Here is a 21,931-nt window from a genome sequence, read left to right on the forward strand (position 1 = left end):
CACTCCATTAAACCTGGATGTTTCCCCAGCACAGAGATGCAGCGCTAGGATCTGCCGGGGTACAAATGAGTTGAGAGTGCAGCACCCACCAGCTGGCATGGCTGCTGTCCCCCACCTGATCTCAGAAGGCAGGGTGGATTTATTAAGACAGCAGTCAATAGTGGGGAAAGTGCTAGAAGTGTAACCAGAGCAAGATGCTTTGCAATAGCATTCAAGTTTTGGCTGCTGTCCTCCTCCTGATTTATCACACACAAAAAAAAGCCATTCCTACCTGCAGAGTTGAAAGCAACTCTAATGTGATGTATTCATGCACCCAGCACGAAGCACTGGCTGTGTATTTCAAGAAAATTAGAGCGTAACAGTCAGCAAGAGGGAAATCTGGTGCCTGAATATGGCTTTTTATTTTCAGTGTTAAAAAAACCCCACCCCATCAACCACTCTTGGTGTAAGCCTTGTACCTGGTCTGATTTCTGTGGCAAAATTGAAGTCATCAGTTGTTTGAGCTTGAGGGTGGGTTGGCTTGAAATTTTCCATTCCCCTCTACTAAAAATAGATGTAGGAGAAATTTTGCTCACTTTCCTTTTCCCAGAGGATCATCTGGGCTGCAAGCAGAGCTGTCATCTGTACATCTCAGTAATTGAACCAAGGCAGGACTTTGACTGTATCCTCTGTGGTTGCGTGGTTGGGACCACACCAAACACTCTCTAAAGCATTTATATAGATGGTGATTCTGGATGTCTTAATGACTATGTAATGGCTAAGTGTTGAGATGCTGTCCCTGTTCCCCTGAGATCCCTGTTCCAGCAACTGAAATTTCAGATTTTCTATAACATATGTGCTAATTCTCTTTGTTTGGCTAGTGTTTTGTGGCTGCCATCATGTTATACTCTGTGCCTAACTAGACTGATGCTGCTGTTTCAGGCTGGTTTTTTCCTCAGTTCTTGCAGTGGAGTGCACAGAGTCTGAACTTGGTAGTCTCTTGCATAGTGTTTCCCAGGATTTGGACCCTTGCATGTGGCACGCTGGTCTGTCGTCCTGGAAGACAGAAGGATGCAGCTGGTTTCCATTTTGGAGCCTCCAGCAGTTGCGTGCTTGTTGAGCGGTGATGCTGCAGGGCTCAGAGATTAATGCTCGTGTTTCCTTTTCCCCAGAGATCATCGATGACCTCACTAACCTGGTTGAAAACACAGACGACAAGCTTCGCAACCAGACGCGGCATGTGAAGATGGTGGACAAGAAATCAACGTCCTGTGGTAGGAAATGGCTTGAGCACAAATCCTGCCCTGCTATTAAATGGCGAGAAAGTAGCTTAGCGCTCGGAGGCTGTGCACAGTGCACTCCCACCGAGTACAACTTCTTTTAAAAGCTAGAGAAGCCCACCTCTCCAGACTTCTTCAGCTGATGTTGCAGGTTTGGCTCACTGTGCTTGCTGCGTGTTGATACAGTTAATTTCCTTAAGCTATTCGACTTCAGCATTGCACAATCTTCTGATTGGAAATTGTAAAACTGTACGAAATTAGAGCAGTACGTGTTAATGAGGTTTAAAAATCTTGCTAGCTACCAGCTCTCACAAACCGGTCACAGCGGGGAGTGATGCCACAGGGGTGTTTCTGGTGGTGTCCTGCAGGAATGTGTTCTCAACCCAGTGGCATTCAGAGCCTGCCAGACATGAAATCCTTGCTGGCGACTCCTCAAGCTATGTGCAAGCTGGTAAAGCTGAACTGGTCTCTCTTTCCATACAGCCAAAGAGAAGTTACTCATCTCAAACGGGCGAATGCAGGTTTCCTCTCTAGGTTGAAGAGCTGGGGGTTTGATCGCAATGGCCGTGGGAGGAGGCTGGGGGTGATGACAGAGTATGTCTTTATGTTGGGAGGATGAGTGACTGTGGGGTGAAGTCCACGGGGAGGTGATGGTGATAAGACACTTCTGGAAGTAACATGTCTGGTTTTGGTGTCCGTGGTTCGTTTCTGCTGTACTAGGAGACTCAAAATGCTAACGGGGATAATTTACGCTCTGTAGAAATTTGACTTATAGCCAGAAGTTAATGAAATTTGGCTTACATAGTTTAATAAAGATGAAGTAGAGAGCTGACTTGGTCACAGATCTGTTTCTGGCTGTTGGGGAGATTTTATTCTGTAGAGTGATGCTTTAGTAGCAAAAGCTACTGAGCTTAGACTGGCAATGAGGCATTTTTCAAGCACTGACGACGTATTTCGGGGATTTTAGTTCTCTATTAGCGATAACTTTTTGAAAGCTTGGTTGTTACAGGCTGATGAGATTCTATGGCTTCTTCTGGAGGTTAAAGTTGACTTGTCAGAGGCGTTTGTCTCCAGTTTCTCTCGTACCAGATACAGATAGAATTAAAGGCGTGACTGTAGAGTTCATGACTGACTTTATTTTAGATCTTTAATGTTGATGCAAGATGGAGTTAATCTAAAAATAATTGCACTTGAATGATGCTGAGTACCCCGTGTGCCTTCGGAGTCTCTCCTTAATTTCTGTGGTTTCGTTTTCTGCACGAGTACAGGGCAGCGTGACGCGAAATGTCTGCGCAGGGCAGGCAGTGAATCCCATTTCACATGGGACAGCTTCTCCCTCCTTAGGTATTTCTCCCTCCTTTTTAGGTTCCTCACGCAAATGCAGCCCCCGGACGAAGTTGCTGGATAACGAGCCTGTCTCTTTAACTCTGCAGCCCATGCTGGCTGAGCTGGGGAATTTGAGAGGAGGAGGAGGAGGGTGGGAGAGGCTGAGGCTGGGAGGATCCTGGACTGGATTCCTTGGGGGTGACCTCTCTCACCCTTTGCACATCGATAAACATTTTTCTGCAAGGGGTGGTGAGAAGCACTGCCTCTCGCTGCCTGTTCCCTCTGCTCCAATAGGTCTTCCTGTGTTTGCATAACAATTTGGGCATATGTAAACACTGTATTGCCTCAGATAGCTGTTTTATTCTGCCTGAGCACGAGTTTTAGAGCAATCGTGCTGGAAGACGCAGGCTTTCATGGCATTCTTCCCATCCCTTTTCCACCCTTATCCCTGGCGCTGAAAGTTAACTAGTGTATTAAGATCAGAAGAACCCTCCGTGTAAGTACAATTATTCCTTGAACAAAGCCAAGCAGCAGGAAAGCTGGCACCTGCTAGGTAACTTTTTCAAAGCGCTTTTTCCCCCTGCTCTCCAACGTTTCACTTAAATTGATAACATCTTCAGTAAATCTTTGGTTTCGGTGTGTTACTTTGGATTTAAACCGGTGTGAAGTGCTCAGTCTTCCCCCTTGCCCACCCCTTCACTCCCCGGGATGCAGATGTTTGCTTGGACCCAGTCTCTGCACTGTTCCAGCATGTGCCTGTTTCTGTGTTTTTTGCCTCACTTTTGAAATTATAATGTCTTCTTATTTTTCTGATGAGTGCCTGTACTGGAACCACTGGCTGTGGATACAAGCGGAGCAGCCTGGCATGGATAGTGGAATAATCACCCTTTTATGAGCAAGAATGTAACGCATTAATGGGTGTGTCTTTGTTAGCAGCCAGTATAATAATAAAATCAAAGTATTTCTGGTGAAATCCAACTTCAATCAATATTTCAACATCTTGCTCTCATGCAAACATAGTTTCAAGCTGTGGAGGTTGTTTCCAGCAGCTGGTGTGATGTATCCATCCCTTGGTGCTACCTGCATGGTACAGTCATCGCGGGGCACGGAAGCGTTGCAGAGGAGGCAGCATCTGCACCTCTGGCCATACTTAATCCTGACAGAAACCTTCAGGTTGTTTCGGGTGGGTTCTTTCATTTGCAGCTTATTTTCAATGCCATTTCTCTTGCTGACTCAAGAGCTGTTGACAATCCCACCCCTTGCTTCTGCCCAGTGAAGGCTGCCCTGGTTGGAGCCTGTCTCTCTTGGTGGCCCCCGGGCAGCCCCACACTGGTGTCAGTGGGAACTCCCAGCGATTGCAGTGGAAGAATAACCATGGGGTATACTCAAGTCTGTTGCATTTATGAAATTATTGTTGAAAATCATTAGTCATCTGTAAGCAAATCTTTGCATGCTGCTTGGCATCATTTTATTTCTTTTCAGTGTATGCTGGGCATTTAAGAAGGACGTATATTTCTCAGATTTCATAAATTTGCATTGAGTTTTTCATGTACACAAATCATTAACCAAGTGTTAGGCTGCCTTTACCAGATTTGCTACAGGAATGCCTGCATGCACAATCCTGGCTTTTCAGTTTTACCACTGGTTTTCTTGGGTTTGTTTGTCCCCACTCTCTCCCAGTTTGCATACCTATAGGGAGGTTTTGTGCAGAGTAACATTCATTAACCAGTTCTCCCTAACTTTTTTGTTAGAAACTTTAACCCTCAGAATGTCTTCTTGAGAACGGCGTTTCAAAATAAGCAAAGAAATGAAAGTGTAATTCAGATTGGGATGCTGGGAGCGGTGTTGTGGTTTAACCCCAGCCAGCAACTAAGCACCACACAGCTGCTCGCTCACTCCCACCCCAGCAGGATGGGGGAGGAGAATTGGAAGGGTGAAAGTGAGAAAACTCATGGGTTGAGTTAAGAACAGTTTAATAATTGAAATAAAATAATAATAATAATAATGATAATTGTAATGAGAAGAGAAATAGCAGAGAGAGAGAAATAAAACCCAAGGAAGACAAGTGATGCAAATGAAAACAATTGCTCACCACCAACCAACCAATGTGCAGCCCCCCCCAACCTTCTCCCCAGCTTTATCTGCTGAGCGTGGTGCCATATGGTGTGGGACATCCCTTGGGCCAGTGTCCCCCCCAGTTCCCTGTGCCCCCAGCCCAGCTGTGGGGTGGCTGAGGAGCAGCAAAGCCCTGGGCGCTGTGTGAGCGCTGCTCGGCAGTAACGAAACCACCCCCGTGGGATCAGCGCTGCTTCCAGCACAAATCCAGAACGCAGCCTCCTACGAGCTAATGTGAAGAAAATGAAGCCTACCCCAGCGTTACCAGCACGTTCAACAACAAGGGTTATTGATGTGTTAGAAACTACAGAAGCACCTGAGAACAGTCGTGTAGGAATTAGGGCTTCTCCCCCCCCCCAGAAAAAGGTGGTGGGATCAACAGCCCAACTGAAGCGCATCTACACCAGTGCACACAGCATGGGCAACAAACGGGAGGAGCTGGAAGCCATTGTGTGGCAGGAAAACCATGACATAGTTGCCGCCACAGAGCCATGGTGGGATGACTGGCACAACTGGAGTGCTGCAGTGGGTGTCCATAAACTCTTCAGAAGGGGTAGGCAAGGGGCGAGAGGCGGTGGGGAATCCCTGTGTGTTAGAGAGTGTTTTGGATGCCTAGAGCTGAGTGATGGTGACAGTAGGGTTGAGCATTTACGGGTAAGAATCGGGGAGGGATGGCAAGGCAGGTATCATGGTAGGATTCTGTAACAGACCACCCGACCAGGATGAAGTTATAGACAAAACATTGTGTAAGCTGCTGGGAGAAGCCTCACAATCACTAGCCCTTGTTCTCGTGGGGGACTTCAACCCACCAGGTGTCTGCTGGAAATACAACACAGCAGAGGGGAAACAGTCCAGGAGGTTCCTGGTGTGTGGAAGGGACCTGGAAGGGACCTCTTTGCCACAGCCGGTCCATGAGCAGCGAGGGAAGGTGCCTGCTGGACCGGCCGTTTGCAATCAGGGAAGGGCTGGTGGGTGATGTGATGGTTGGAGGCAGTCTTGGGCACAGCAATCGTGAAATGATAGCTTTCAGTTCTCAGAGAAGTAAGGAGAGGGGTCAGCAGAACTGTCACCTTGAACTCGGGGGGCAGCCTCTGGCCTGTTGAGGGGCCTGGTTGACAGAGTCCCTTGGGAGACAGTCCTGAAGGGCAGAGGGGTCTAGGAAGGCTGGACATCCTTCAAGAAGGAAATCATAAAGGCGCAGGATGTGGGCTGGTTTTCTGTTCGTCAGCAGGCACAGGCAGTTAGTATTTGTCAGGAGTCTGCAAAGAACCTGGTTCTTTCTCCCTGCCCGTGGGTTGCAGTTGGCCTCATGACAGAGGAAAAAGTCATCGTCCACAGCTTCCTCCTGGCTTACCTGGATGGTGCTTTTTGGTAACTTTCCTCCCATCCTTGAGTTTTTTGTAGATTTAATTTTATTTTTTTTTTTTACTTGAAGACATAAGTAGGCAGCTCCCTGAAGCGAGGGTGGTTGAACCAGGCTTTGTTTGTGATAAGAGCATCCCTGAAGTGTTCGTGTCTGAACAAGATACAGGGATTTTAGTCGCGCATGCACGGCTGGGACCCTAATTACCAGATGCAACATATGCAGGGGTGGTTGCGGCTAAGCTGTGCAATGCACCGAGTCAGAAGTGTTCTTCAGGTCCTGCTAGGCTATAGACCATGAATTGGGGAGGGGATCTGGGGGATTGCTCTGCTCCTGCCCAAGTCACTGTTTTTGGTGGCTCTCCTGTAGCTGAGGAGAAGGGCTGGTTTTCTGGGGAAGCAACACAGAAGATTATGACTTTGTCGTAGTAAAAACAAGTAAAAAAAAAAAAAAGCAAACTTGTATTTCTGACAGACTTATCCATCCCCTTCCCAACAGCCAGGGGGAGGCAGACCATGTCTGCGCAGTTATCACTGCGTGCATCCCTCTAACCTTTCAGATAAATGAGGAAAATGAGATGCAACCACCGAATATGCCCTGCTTGGCTAATACCTGTGTGCTGTAAAATGATACAGAATGCCGAAGTGGCCACTGCGCAATTATTTTTCTGTCTTTCATTTTCTCCTGTTCCACAAGATGGCATTGCAATCTAATGGCCTTCCTCTGGCCCCAGGTAGATGCTCTCCTCTCCCCTTTGCCTTCTGATGGAGGTTTTTTGGAGATACCGAAAGCAGGGTGTAGACTACTTTAAAGTCAGTCGATACCAGGTAGGGTTTTTTAATCTTAGCAAATGGCCAACATACCTGATTTAAGGTAGAGTTTTGCCAAACTTATTAATTGGCATTTTCGGAAGGTTTAATTTGTTTTAAAACAGAGTAGCTTGGATTATATAAGGTTTCCTCTAGAAAATAATGATTCATGCAGGCTGGGGCCTTTTCCTGCCAGATTCTATGATCGCTCTGTTCTAAGTTACGGTTATTTTTGCCATGGATTTAATTTGTTTTATAAATTATTGATGGCAGTTGCTCAGGTTTGTTCCTCTGACGTACACTGTGTGTTTAGATGAGCAAGTCCCCATCCGTTTATTTTTTTCTCAGTGGAGCGGAGAAGCTGGTGTAGTGTGCCATGAAATCAACCTTTCCTGCAATCTGACTCTCGGAGAAGTTACACTGATATTCCCCCCCGGTGCTGCTCTGACAACTGCACTGGCTCTGAGTCACCTGTCCATGTTTCTACAGGATGAGTTTTCTTGGCCTGGCAAGTTACAGATTTTCCTGATTTTTTTTATTATTTTTTTTTCCTTCCTTCAGTTTCTTCCATTTTAAGCAATTGCAGGTTGTAAAGTGTGTTCTAAGCTGTTACCCTGCGAGAAAGCTTTGAAAAGAAACTTCAACAGAAGAACGATGACTCTGTTGCTTAAATTGGGCTCGTTGCTGGTGTTTTCACTGATCGCTGGTGGCTTAAATGCACCGACACTTCCATCCTCCCAGGAGCGGAGCAGCCCAGGGAGGTGGCTGAGGGGCAGCTCTCAGTGATTGAATAGCAGATGGAGTTTCATCTGGGCTTTCCTCTCTCCTCGTTCCCTTCTCCTGCAGCCCTCGCTTGCTGCCAGCCAGCCTGCTGGGGAATTCCAGGAATCCAGCAGATCTTGCTGCAGGATTTAGCTTTCCACTAGTCTTGCTACCTTGTGCATCATCCTCCCTTCTGCTGTAGTTCTTCTCTGAGCTCCATGAAATGTTTCCTTCCTCTCACACAGCTTGTTTTCCTCCTTCGTGAGAGCGCGGGTTAGCTGCGCCGGGGGAAGCAGAGGTCTGCAGGAGGTGAGCTGGGTTTCGGGAGGAACCGACGGGTTTGCAGCCCCGTCGCGTGTGTGCGGCCTTGCTCTTCCCCCACCTTGCCCCACTGACTTCTTTCTGAACCCACTGCCTAATTGAAACTGAGATTAGTTGGAGAGAGGGGTCTCAAAAATAAGAAGTTACTACAAGCTTACTCGGGCATCTGTCCTCATTAGAAAGACCCAGTGAAGGGCCCCTTTGAGGGGGGGAAGGCAGGATGAGCTCAAGTCTCCTTAGACACCAGAGAAACCTCAGAGCAGGTTTGCTTAAGGACATAGCGGGAAATGTGGCTTCATTAATGTAGAATATTTTTTAAACAAACTGGTCCAGTAATTTCAGCACATTGCTAATCTAATAAAACTCTTGGTTCACACGTTGTCTTGCCATCTTGTTTCTCCATAATATAAAACATTTTGGCTTTGTAAGCTCCGAGTCCCCAGGGAGCAGGTTGGGGAACTCACAGGGTGACTAACAGCGTGAAGAAACATCCCAGAGGGTGTTTTCTGACTCAGCAACAAGGTCAGTTATGGTGCTGAGATGATGCCTTTGCTAGTGGCATGTGCCCAGCAGCCTGGTCCTTGCTCCTCCAGTGCCTTTGTACCCTCCAGCCAGCTCGTGGCCTCTGTGTGCCTCCTCCTCCTCCTCACACATGTTATATTCACAGCTTAAGTATTTGGCTTAAAATTGCTCATGCTGAGATGTTGAAATGAATTCAATTGATGAAAGGGGGTGCACCTAAGCACTCATAAAAGGGTTCTGCTTTTTTAAAAAAGGTGGTTTGGAGTTGCTTTATGAATTTCTTTCCAGGTGAGGAGCACGGCATTTACTGGCAGTGTCAGCTGTGTGTGTGTTTAGCAGAAAAGGATGGGAAGAGCCTTCTGGGTCACAGAATCTCTTCAAGATAGATTTCTGAGAACAAGCTTGTTTTTTCCCCCCCATTACTCCTATTGGAAGGCTGCAGTGGTCATAAACTTATTTCCAGCTGAGACTTGTCAGGGATACTTCATGTTGCCCACGTGTGTCCCTTGTTCTGGTGTCTCGAATAGTTCTTTCCCCTTTTTCATTTTACTCCCCCAAATGTGCGTGTCTAAGAGATCACTCAGTGTTCCCTCCCAGCTTTTGTTTTGTCGGGCTGAACAAGTGTCTTTACATTTCAGTCTCCTAAATTAATCTCTCTGGTTTTTGATTAGCCTTTTTTTACACGTCTTCCTACCAAAACTTTTTGGTTTGTTAACCATGAGAACTGACCGCAGCATCCCCAGAGCCTTCTTGCAGTGGCTTGCCCACCGGTTCTAGCACTTCCCTGGCTGCTGGAAATATTTCAATTACAGCATGTTGTGCCTCAGTTTTGCTTTGAGCTGTTTGCTTGGGCCTTTCACGCTCTTGAACATTTTCCACCTGAGTTAATTTTCTTTCCAGCGCTTAGCACAACCTCTTGTTTGTCCCAAGTGCGTGGCTTCTTCTTTCATCCCATCGAATTTCAACCTTCCTCCATTTGTCTTCAAAGTTACCCATTTTTTTTCCTATATGCTGTCCCAGCTTTCCTCTGTGCTGGTGCTGCTTTCCAACTTTATGTCATCAGCAAATTTCATTAGCACAGTTACTTTTTGTGCCAAGGTCATTAATAAAAATATTTAATAAGATCAGCCTCCTGACCGTTCCTTGAGGAGCTCTGCCGGTGACCTCCATCCATTCTGATCCTTCTTTCAACGCTGCTTCGCCTTTCACCAGTTTCCTGGCCTTACAGTTCTGCTAATCCCCATTTTTATTTTTTTTTATTTAATAATTTCCCACATGGCACTGCATCACATGCCTTGCTGAAGTCTGTGTGGATAGGATCTATCATGTTTCCTTTGTCTAGAAAATTCATTATCTTACCGGATTAACCTGATTAGCTCTGTTTGATCTGATTTCCCTTCAGTACAGTCCCCTTGTTTTCTACCCTGTTTACCACTTAGTTTCATGTTCTAATTAGTCTTTCTTCAGTTTGCTCTAGAGCCTCCATCCTGCTGAGGTTAATTGGACAGGCTTGTGGTTGCTCACATCACTTTTTCTCTTCCACAGTGCAGTTGTGTGGAAGCTGCGGTTCCTCTCTGGTGCTGGAGAAGCAGCTGCAGCTCCGTCCACCTAGTTTTCGGATACGTATCCCAGTTAATGTTCAGTTTGAAGGGGAAGACCTGGAGCTCTGTGTGCGTCGGTCCTCCTGGCTTCATTAACCATCTTGCTTCATTTAATGATGGTTAGTCCTGTGACACTGAGACCCTCCAGAACCACTGCAGCCTTCTCCATCCTCCCACCAAGCCCAGGGTTGGTGGATTCAACCAGCAATCACTTGTCTGGGTCTTCGGCATCTGTGCCACCTGGTCCCATGAGCCTTTTTCTGGCTGTGGTGACCCTCAGAGCATCTCCCGGGATGACTTTTGCAGATAGAGACACAAGTGAAATGGTTCACTTAAGGCTGCACAGCAAGTATAGTATAAAGAAGGGATGGAGGGCAGTCACAAACTGATCAGCAGCAAATGAGGTGGGGAAAAATTATTTTGCTGCTATGTACTGACAAGAGGTTTGCTTTTCAGGTGGCAGTGTCGATGCGTTGGCAATCGAGGTTGCAAAGTAATCGGCTGTTCAATAGCAGAGCCCAAATGATAGTAGAGGGGGCTGGAGCGTGGCATGGTTGTGAGATGTAAATCAGATGTAGGTTCAAGTCTGAAGCTATGATAATGGCATCCCTCCCCATCAGGAGACAGAGTAAGGGGAGAGGGAGAAAGGGGGGGGCATGGGTAGGAGAGCAAAAGGCAATAGATATCTTCTTAATTACATTTGCATATGCAGCTGTTCAAACAGACTGAACTTCATCAGTGCTTGTTCATACCTATCAGGAGATTTAGAGCAGCTGTTGTCAACCCATGTAGCGGCATTGTACAAATCTGGTGGTAAAATAAGCCCCTGGGCACCCTGCTCACCCAAGCTGTCCATCACTCCAAAAGGGCAAGCAATTAGTTGTATTTGAATATTGAAAAAAATTGGAATTGTGTGAAATATCCAAGGGCGACTGCTTACAGCTTGGTTTCCAAGGATACATGTTGCAGAATTAAATCATTAATTTATATTTCTGAAAATGGTGCTGAAATGTGATAATTTGTACATTACCAAAGAGGCTCAAACTCGCCTCCTTCTGCCTTTTCTTTCCTAATATGCTCAGTGACAAAATAATTGCTCTACCCAATCTGGAGTTGAAATACAACGGTGTTCTGGCTTGGGGATTTTGTGCCATTTAGTTAAAACTAAATGGGGGGGGGGGGGGGGGGGGGGCAGAATTATCTGGGTTCACTGTTTTTATTAATTCTTACAACTTTGAAATTCTGCCTTAATCTTTGGCTCCCAAATACCCGTGCAAGCCATTTCTAGCCTCTTGTGATCTTGCTACCTTAAATTCATCCCAGCCAAGATGCTGTCCTGAGCACAGCGCTGCTGCAAGCACAGTGCCCAGGCAGAGAGAGGGTCCAGCATCTGGAATCCTGCTTCACAGGCCCCGGGCACTTGAGGGACACAACAATACATGGAGGATGTGGTCAATGGAGAAATTAGTTTGCTAGGGACCAAGTGGTTATGATGTCTCTTCAGGGCTTTCTGAGATGCATAGAGGATGTTGATCCCACCAGAAACTGGGGTTATAAATCAACAGGGGCTGTGATCTCAAATCTTTCTTGTCTTGCAAAAATACAGTAGGATTCCTGCAATCGTGCTAACTCTGGCTGGAGGAAAACTGTCCTCTGGCAAATGGGCAGAGTGGTGAGAAACCCCAGCCCTGGAGGGGGTGGTTTGTCAAGTCCACCCCCGACACTTGGGGGATGGCCAAAGTGTTACTTTAAGGAAAGTATTTATTTAAGGTGAAAATCAAGCATGTTCATGCAGCATTCATCTTGAAGCATTCAAATGGCAAGAGTTAAGCTTCCAGCAAGCGTGTTAATTAAACAGTGTTGTGCATCTGGGCTTGGTGGTTTTGTATTGGGAAAGTGCATGGGGGCTGTGCATTCGGTCATGCCAGCAAGCTGCGTCTGCAAGGACAGTCGTACCGGGGGCTCTTTGTGCCCCAGTGCTGTGTCTAGTGCTGCTAAAAGCAGCTCAGCCTCGTGCTGGGGCTGTGGGGCTCGGGTGGGCAGAGCCCCCCCACCCCGAGGTGTTCAGAAGCACCAGTAAGGAGCCACGCTGGGGCTGGTGCGCGGGTGCTGGAGGGTGCTGTTCTGCACAGTGGGGTGCAGCAGCGGTTGCTGGCAGGCACTGTCCTGCTGCTGCCCCAAGTGGGACCTCACACTCCTGTTCCCGGGGCGAGCTGCAGAGCAGATGGAAGTTTCCACAGGAAACAACTTGTGCTATTGCAGCGGGATCACCAGACCCAGCGCCGAGCAGGGCGGTGGGGTGGATGGGACCCGTCCCCTTCGATACCTGCCTCCTAGCAGAGGGCAAGCTGCAGTCTGAGGGAACACCTGTAGCCACCTAACCTGCTGTGGTAGGGCTCCGGGGGAGAAGCTTCCCAACTGGCTTAAGCTTGTAAGGTGGTACCGCTGCGGGGAGGGCGGTTTCATGTCTGGCAGTGATGAGCTGGGTTGAACTCGCTGCCATGAGCTGGTTCAGGAGTGTGTGCTGCCTCCAGAAGGTACTTCGCCACCTTCCTTCTGGTGGAACGTGAACCTGATGTGCTTTTCCAAACTCACAGCCATGTGAAGTGGGGTTTTAAGTCATGAAATAAACCAGCCCCAGTTTTAACGTATTTAAATATAGTTTTTGCAGATTAAAGTCCATGACTCTGGCATCACTCTGATGCGACTTGAAGGTGTGAGTGCAGCCCTAGTGACTGTAGCCTTTAAAGGTAGCTTTAGTGTGGGCTAGCTGTCTGCTTGCCCAAGCCTTCAGGTAGGTTTTGCTTCCTTTGCTCAGCATCACACTGCCAGATGTCACACGGAGGTGATACACACGGGGCTCGCATTGATGCTGTTGTACCAGTGTTGGAGCTAGGGTTTGCAGTGACTTTTAAACCTTTGCAGTAAAAGCAGAGATGTGTCACTACAGCATCACTTTTGCTTGCAAACCAAGTTGGACGTTGGTGGCAGGAACGCTTTCCTGTGCACAGATCTGCAGCAGCAAAGTGGGATTCACTGTTTCAATAGATGACCTATCTGCTTCAGAAATAATTTTTTGCTTTGTGATGGGGGGGGGGGGTGTGTTTCTGCTGCACGATGATCAGCTTGTGCTAGTGACTTTGCTGTAAAATTCTAGTGAGTGCTGGGATTTGCAGATGAGTTGCAGATGGGAGGTGGTGTCTTGTGTAGCTTTGAATGCATTCGGGTTGCGTTGTACCGCATCCCCATTTGGATTGTAACACACAGTAGCTGCTGTGTAACACTTATCTTCTATATATTAAAAAAAAAAATGCGCCAGAACATTGCCTGTTTGGCAAGGAAAACAGTGCCACTAGCTCTGTTTCAGTGGAAACTTCATTTTCCAAGCCATGCTTTCTAAAAACTGTCTGGTGATTATATTTATCTGTGAGATTCATTGGGAAATGTTGCAAAACTTGCCTCTAATTTGTTGCAGTAGCCTTTTGCAGGAGGTGCTGTAGGCTTGGAAATAGCCTTTAATCGTTGTTCCTGGGTCATCAGCTGCCTGATAATTTAATTATGTGTATCAGTGTGGTTCGTGGAGATCAGCTAAGAAGGGAGCAATGCGAGATGTCCCATGCGCTCTCCTTCCCAGCCCTCCTCGCACGACTCCTCGATAAACATTTTCTCCTTGATGCTTTCTTTTGTCAGAAGCCTGAAAGAATACGCTTATTTTAAACTTCTTTTCTGCTTCCATAGATGGACAGTTTTATACGATACAGACAGTGCCTGCTGTGATTTTTATGGCCTATAGTTTTCTGAGCAAATGGTTTTGCTCACAAGTTGGCTGAGCTAAAATGACCTTCTCTTGTTCATTAACTGTCTGTTGAAAAATATGCGTGTGGTGGTAGTTATAGAGCCTTGATTGGGGTTATTTTAGGTGGTGCGGGGAGGTCTGTTCCTTTCCTTCCCTCCTCATTATCAAGCAGAAGCGACTGCTTAGGGCCTGGTTTATTTACCTAATAAACTGCCTCTTGTATCGTCTAGGAAATGCTCACATTTTTCCGCCAAGAAATCCTAGTAACAGGCAAACAGAGGTCTAGCAGTCAGGTCTGGAGAAACAACAAAATGAAGGTCAGCTAATATTGCTGTTATTCTCTTTCCCGGTGGCCATGACAGCAGGGGTGGTTTATTTGAAGATCCCAGACTCGGAGTCATTGTTGGTCCCCTGAGCATTGGAGGCTGTGCCAACACTTCGGGATATTAATGTATTCTACAGATCAGTGAATGAAGAATTCCTCCGCACTCCTTTTTTTTTTTTCTTTTTTTTTTTTTTTTTTTATAGAAAGAAAAAAAAAAATCCTCTCTTCTCCCCTTCCCCCCTTCTCCCTGCACTTTGTTTGCAGTGGCTTTGTCTGCGGGGTGTTGCTGGGCATTTCTAATGAGAAGGGGAAGAATTGCAGCGATGGGGGCTGGGGGCGGTGGGCACAGCTCCCCGCTTCCAGCACCGATGGCAAAGCTGGTCCAGGGCACTCAGGTGCATTGCAGCTCTCACGCTGGCACAGTTTGGGTATGGAAATATCCAAGGAGGGGCAATAAAAAGGCTCATTTTGGACACGTAAACCTCACTAATTTGCTTCCTCCACGGAGAAAATCCTACCCCGTCACCCCCCGCACAGGACACGATGCCGCCTCAGTGCTTCTTTAGTATTCATCCCAGCGCCGTGGCCGCAGCCATCTCCCAGCCCACCCCAAGCAGCTGCTCAAAGGGACAAAATTAAAGCAATTCCTGCTCCCGGTGACTTACTGCTGGGGAATAATTGGGTTCTGTTTGGGAGGAACATAGAACAACCAGGCCCCGACAATGGAGAAAGTACAGGGCAGCGGGGGCTTGGTGGGACAGATCTGTGGAGGCTTTCGCGGGGTTTGGTGGGAATATAAAGCTGGTTTCATGAAGAGTGATTATCTAATAATAATGCAATGGATGAGGGAAAGGTGTCTGAGCAGATTTTTTTTATATATCCTCATTCTATAGCAGGAATTGTACTTAGATATTTTTTTAATATATTCTTTGATGCCTCATGGAAATGTTAATGAGACAAAAACTGCTAAAGAGCTCTCCAGACACTGCCCTGCTTTGGAGAAGGGTGGACTGAAACGCAGACCCTCTGGAGGGCTTCTGACACACAAGCAGTCCTTTTGTTTCATCCTCTATATCCCAGAGACATGTCTAAAATTGGAGGGGAGATGAGAGGAGGCTGAAGAGGCCGGGCTGAAGGCCCAGCATTCTGCATTTACAAGAGAAAAATTGCCGACTGGCTGTTAAGGCCGCAGTTTGATGGGCAGTGCACTGCCCGCGTTTGAAGTCCAGACTGAAGGTACTCCCAGGATGTAAGTGGGATGCTTTTAGGCCGTCTTTCACTTCGACTTAATTAAGAAACTCACGGGCTTTGTCTCGAGGGGGCTGGTTAACGTGTGAAGCTCCGGCCCCCTGTGAAGAGGGGCTGAGGCGAGGGGGGGGGTGGGTTGCGGGTACGCCGCTTTTGTGCCCTGTTGCCAAACTGAAGACAGTAGCAAGTGCGAACCGGGCATTGCCAGAGGTCATCCCTTGTGTGCAGCGATGAACCCGCCTCCCACCACAGAAAGCCTTTCTTAGAGAGCCCGAGCCAGCCAACCTCCCTGCGCTGCCTGCATGGGGAAACAAAAATAATTCGTGGGGGGTAGGAAGGGTTTTGTACGTGTCCTGCAGCATCCTTCGTCAGTCCTAATGGAGCGCCAGAGGTTACACCAAAAAAGAGCAAACGCTGTTTCTTAAGTTGCTGATGCCCTGTGTGTGTATTTACACGGGAGGAATATCGGCTTTGAAATTTCGTGGGTTGGCCAGACCATTAGCTGTTGGAGGGATGGCTTCAGCGCTGGGGGATGCTAATGGGCTTGGAAATCACCTAAAAGCATCGAACCTCCCCAGAGTAACGGGCTTCTTTTCAAGCTGTTGCCGTCAGCGCCCGGTTTGCCCAGAGTGGTTGCAAATAAATGCCGCTGTGCTTTGTAGCCTTCATCATCTTCAGATCTCTTAATCGTGGTGGTCAATGCTGATTTGATTCCCTATGAGCTGACGGCCGGAGAGGAGGCTTCGCTGCTGGCATGCGCAGGAGCAGTGAGCCGGCGGGGGTCAGGGCCGGCTCTCCCCACCAACAGTCAGCTGCTAAGGGGCAGAAATGAGGAGCAGAACATGCTCACCGGAGGCAGAATATGCAGGACTACTAAATATAAGGTTTTTTTATAAGTCTTTGCACTTCAGTGGCGCTTAACAAGTGTCTAGTAAAGAGCTTCTTCCGTTCCAGTTGGAGATGTGTCTCGTGCCGCGTGGTGAACTGGGGCTGCAGGCGCTCCAGCCACCGACTCTCGAGCGTGTGGCGTGGCCATTGATCCCAGCCTGGTGGCCCCAGTGTTCTTGGCGTGAAGGTGGCCTTTGGCCGGTATCTGGAGAAGCCTCATGTCTCTGGATCCAAACTGAAACACTTGAACTTCATCACTTTGTTACTTTTCTGTAAGACTGCAAGCGAACCCAAGGAGAAGCCATGGTGCCAGTTTGGGATGGGAGAGGGAGGTGGCTGGGCTGCCTGGAGATGCGGAGCCCAGACAGTAGATGGTGACGGATATTGGGACCAAAGAACTTGTTACGCATGTTGGAGAGCACCCAGCATGGGCTGTCAGGGCTTGGCAGAGGTGGTTGGGGCTGATGACTTGCCAGCTGTGATTTGGGGGTTATGTACGAGGCGGAATAGGATGGGGATAGCATTCACCTATCAGTTATTTCTGTAAACTTGTTTTAATTCTGCAGCTGAGGAATTCCAGGATTGTGACTATAATTCCGATGTGATACACGTCCTGTCAAGTGGTTCCCTTCGTATAGGTGGTAACTGCTTTCTCTTGCCCCCCTCCCCTGCGCTCCAGCATAGCAGGAGCAGGGTGAATTTGTAGCTTATACTGGTATTTGTACCTTCGCCAGTCTGCTTTGTCACTCGCTTCTGGTTGCCCAGGAGAAAAAACAAGTATTTTATGCAACATGATGCCCTATCATGAAGGTTAGATTTTTAACATAATAGGCATATTTGCATAACTTTCCCAAATCTACCAACTTCAAGGAATTTGGAACGTATAAACTCTCCAGAACCAAAGAGATTCCCTGCTTTATTGCTGCTCCCTGTGCTTGGTGATTTTATTTAGCGCTGTAAGATTTCCAGCTCCTGCAGGGCTGGGTGGTTTTTTACTACTGCAGTGTTTATAATGTCATTGGGGATCCCAGCAGACAATGTTTTGTATTTAGCTCTAGAGCATTAGCAAGGCGGCAATACTGCTAAAAAGTTTCGGAAAAGCACGTTATTGGAGCCAAAGTGACTCATTCCTGCTAGAGAAGCAGCAAATGTTTTTCTGGCATTTAAATAAAATGCAAAAATATTAATTTCCCACCTTGGTATTGAATTAAAGACTCAAAAGTGAGGGGAAAAAAGCCCAGTGTTTAGGCCTTCTACAAAAACATTAGCAGTGCCAAATGATTCATACTGAGTATTTCACAGCATGCTTTCAGGGGCATAAACAGTAACATTTCCAATTTCCTGAGATGAGAGGATTTGATTTTTTCTTGTGAATTTTGCATTCTGTGCTTTCTGATTCAGAAACACTTTGGGGGGGGGGGGGGGGGGAGGGATGTTTTGACAAGGTACTCAAATACTTGGGAGCTGGGTAAATGTTTGTTTAAAGTTGATCTTCGGTTTTTGTTCGAACTCCAGGTTCAGATGGGAGATGAGGTGGAGAAGTGGATTTTCAGACTTCATGTTGTACCTCACTTAGCCCTTTGCTGAAATTAAAATTCTTTCATTTCTGCACGTCTTTCCCAGTGTTGCTGCTTCGGCTTTTCTGGTTACTTTGGTAATAACAACATTATTAATATTTCCATTGGACGCATGGCTGCTTTGCCACGTCCTCTATACTACTTCCTACATAATTAAGTGTTTTATGTTTGCTTACCATCACCTTTGGTATTTCAAAGATGCTCATTCCTTTGGTAGCTGAATGCAATTATGTAGATGAATGCAGGGTAAGTTCTGTTCTCCTGTGTGCTTAGCTGTCTGCATTTAAGCATTCATGTCATATTTGTACATGCATATTTTAGCGGTTAATGGTCTATGAGAGAAGCTTTCTTGGAGTATAGATCAGTCAGCCTTGCCCACTGATGAAAAGCTGTTCCTGTGCTGGGATCAGTCGCTTCTCTGTGACTGGATTTGCTCCAGCCCAGAGTATCTGCTGAGCTGCCGTAATGTGGAGCTGCCCTGAAGGCTGTAGTGTAGCCCATGCAGGAGGACAGTCGTGCTTTCGGTCTTTAAATTCTGCTTGAAATAAAGAGTTGGTGAATTTGGAGGCTTGCTCTGTTGTATGCTGTATAAGCCCTATTGAGATAACAAAGGTTGAATTCTGGCACTTGCTAATTGCATGAAATACTGAATTTTCTCTTGTGATGCCCAGGTAGCTTGCTGCTGTTGCAGAGATCCGTGTTTTATTTTGGCTCCCAGAGGAACCAAACACTAGAGATCATCTTCCAAGGAAGAAAGGGTAGAACTGATTTTCTCTAGCTGCTGAGTAAATGAGAAGGTCAAGGGGTGCTGATGGCTTTTTGGTGGTCATCTTTTGTCCTGCTAATTCTGGCAATAATTAGATGGTTAAGTCATCAAAGAGCATGGAGTTGGAGAGTATTTAGATGTTAAATGGCTTAATAAGCTGAGCTGGTTGTAGCCTGACTGATGTGGTAGTGCCCGAAAGGGAGATGCGGTGTGTTTGTAGGTAGGCATTCAGGTATTTTTATAGGTTATGACTGAACAAGTTTTACAACGTACGAGCTCCAGTTGTCTGCTTCCTTGCTTAATTTGGCAAGGTTCACAGGAGAGACGAGTGTGAGGTAAGGAGTAGTTTTGGCTCTGTTCTGCTCGGTGGCTGGTGTTAGCGGTGGTCTAGCTCACCTGAGACACCAAGTTGGCTCCGTAGCTCCAAGATAGCGGGGGGAACCCCTGATTCCTCTTAAAGCCTTCATTCAGGATTAGTCAGGAACGAAACGGGGTGTCAGGAGGGCGGGAAATGTGTTATTTCTAGGCAGCTTCCCATCTTTGTGGATGTGTGTGGCTGGTTCTGTGTTCCCTGGAGAGTTGGAAGGAGAGTGCTAAAAAAGACCTTATGGCTGTACAGGATGAAGGGAGGAACTGGGAGTAATAGCGGAGTGATTGCTGGGAGGATTTGCTCTCATTTGCTGCCAGGCTGGCACTGGCTCCATCCTGCAGTGGTTGACCTGTCTTAGTAACTCCTTAACGTATATATTGTCCTTTGACGAACAGGGCAGTGCTGTTGTCCCCATCGGAGTACCTGTGGCTTGGCTGTGTTCAGGTCCTCCTGCCTGGAGCATCATCACTGCCATCCTGCTCTCGGACTATCACTGTGCAGCTCTGAGGTGCTAGAGGAACTGGAGTTAAGCTGTTGGGTTTTGGGGATGCAATCCAGAATTTGCCATGCTTTGCTCAGATGAGCTGTGAATTGTCTGCCTGTCCTTCCCAGACTGCTCTGCAGAAGCGGCTGCTTGGGTTCTTCTTGGTTCACTGACACAGACGTTCTCTTAATGCCACCTGAGGTCAAGGCATGGATGCAGCAGGCAAGAACAGCCCCTTGTCTCTGCTGTGCTTGCCACAGAGTCTGAGATCAAAAAACCCTTCCACTGTTGCCTGTAGCCCTCTGCGTGGAGTGGCAGCAGGTCCAGACAAGGGGGTGCTGCAGGTCGGGAGCATGGGGTGGGGGGACAGGTGGGCTGAGGATGACAGGAGAAGCCCTTCCTTGGGGACCTGGTGCTTGTCAATCCTCTGCTGCAGCAGGGCAGCAAGCATCCCATCGGGGTTGGTGAGCTGATGCATTAACAAGGGAAGTTTACCCACAGATGTGCAGAAATGGCTGATGCTCGGAGGTCGGGGCTTCCCTACTTAGTAGAGCCTGCTGGCAGGCTCCTTTTCTTCTTACTTGAGGAGTAACAAATGAGTAGCTGAGATGCCTTGAACTGCCCTTTGCAGCGATGGAATACATCTTAGTCACTTGGTAAATCTGACATTTTCCAAGGTGTTTCCCAGGTGCCCCCATCACCGCTGTTAGACCCTTATACTTTCCTTCTTCATAGCTGTTGTACCCCTCTCTGCTTTCTGAGAGGATTAGCCCTTCCATCAGGTTGATCATCTGGTGTTCTGCAGTTTATCTTGGCCTCTTGTGAGATGCCAGGACGTGAAATAGTCTCTTGTGGCGGAGTTTCCCTTGATCAAACTAGACTGCACTTCTGTAGTCCTCAACTGTCTAACTTCTTGCATAAGAGACTTTCTCCGAGAGATATTTTTGAAGACATCTCTTTGATAAAAATATTTCAGGTAGGAGGGAGAACTCTCAGCACACTCACCTTCTCCAGCATGATGGGGTTACGCCCTTTACTTTATATAGATCAAGAACATAGGGAATTTGTAATTCTGTAGATAATGGAGGGTTGCTGAATAACGCTGTATAGACTCGTGTTAAACTGGGAGTCTTTAAAAAAGCAAATGTTATAAAGCTGTGTCTGAAGCCTCTGTGGAACAGCCTCTCCTAGAACCCGCCTCTGCCAGCAGTGCCCTTCACAGTGTCATTAGTGGGGAAAAAATAACGATTGCTGCCCATTCACCCGCACTCTGGGCAATTAATTTCCCAAGCTCAGCCCAGGTACTCTGGCAGATCATGGCGAAGGACATGCATTGGCATCGCCTGTGTACCACGGGGCCGAGGGGACCCTGCCTGGGGACCTGACGGGCTTACCTGGCTCCTGCAGAAGGCATGGGCCCTTTCCCATTGCTGTTGCAGCAGCTGGCTGTCTTGCCACAAAATTGATTATTTTCTTTCCTCTTTTGGATGGCAAAAGCTACGTTGGATTTATGAAATGCACGTGACAGATAACTGCTGCTGTCTTATTTGCAGACACCCCTCTGCAGTCCCTGGGTGCTGCTGTTGGCAGTGCTGCGCATATACACCCGCAGAGCGATGGCATTACATTTTTTAACACTTATGTTGATGGTGCCGGTAGCGTCATTGCTTCAAAAATGCTGATGCTTCTCTGGGAAAAAAAAAAAAAAAAAAAAAAAAAAAAAAAAAAAAAAAAAGGAGTCATCTGAGTGGTGAACTGCTGCCACAACTTTTTTCCCCTGTAAAATTTTAAACATAATCATCCTTTTCTGGGGGAAAGCTAAATGAAAGTTAATTGGGAAAAGAATATTTAATGCTGCCAGAGAAGGTTCTTGATTGTGGTTGATCCTGAAACTGGTAATGAATGTGTGCTATCAGGGCCTGGGGATTTGGTGTATGAATTTCCCAGGGTCTAATCATCTCATAAGGCTGCTGAGTGTGACTCCTTCCCCAGTAATCTACTTAACTCAGTAATTTACCCCTCCTTTTGCCTTGCCAGGAGAAAGAATCTCACAGGTTGTTTGCATGACAAGTAGCTCGGGATTGTCTGAGTCTTTGAAGAAGATGCTGGGAGTTCATTGTAGCAGCTCGAGTTAATGGTTTCCCATGTTCATTGGCAGGCTGGGTGAGGAGCAGAGCTGGAGAACGGTTTTTATGGGGAGTACTATTCTAGGCTGCACCATGTGTTTTGATAGCTAAAACGCTAAGGAAAAAAAAAAAGTGTTTTGCCTTCCAAAGGATGTTTCTCTCCACCAAAAGAAATCTCGGGAGAAAATTATGTTTGGTAGTTCTAGATTTTTGGATTTGCAGATAGAAAATGCTGTGCTAGTGGCAGCTACTGACTGATGACCAAAGCAGCTA

The 21,931-nt window shown here is 47.2% G+C and overlaps 1 protein-coding gene across 2 annotated transcripts in view; it reads left to right on the top strand.

Moving 5' to 3' along the window:
• STX8 (syntaxin 8) overlaps nucleotides 1-21,931 on the top strand; it is a 104,571-nt gene that overhangs the window by 63,607 nt on the left and 19,033 nt on the right. For both annotated transcript variants that reach the window (XR_013924096.1, XM_080367246.1), the window contains exon 7: nucleotides 1,152-1,253. Coding sequence is in view for 1 of the 2 variants with exons in the window: in XM_080367246.1 (XP_080223372.1) it covers nucleotides 1,152-1,253 (102 nt within the window). In the remaining variant the exon portion in view is untranslated. The remainder of the gene's footprint in view (nucleotides 1-1,151; nucleotides 1,254-21,931) is intronic.

The sequence above is a fragment of the Falco punctatus genome, assembly GCF_963210335.1.
Source record: "Falco punctatus genome assembly, chromosome: 1".
Lineage (NCBI taxonomy): Eukaryota > Metazoa > Chordata > Aves > Falconiformes > Falconidae > Falco > Falco punctatus.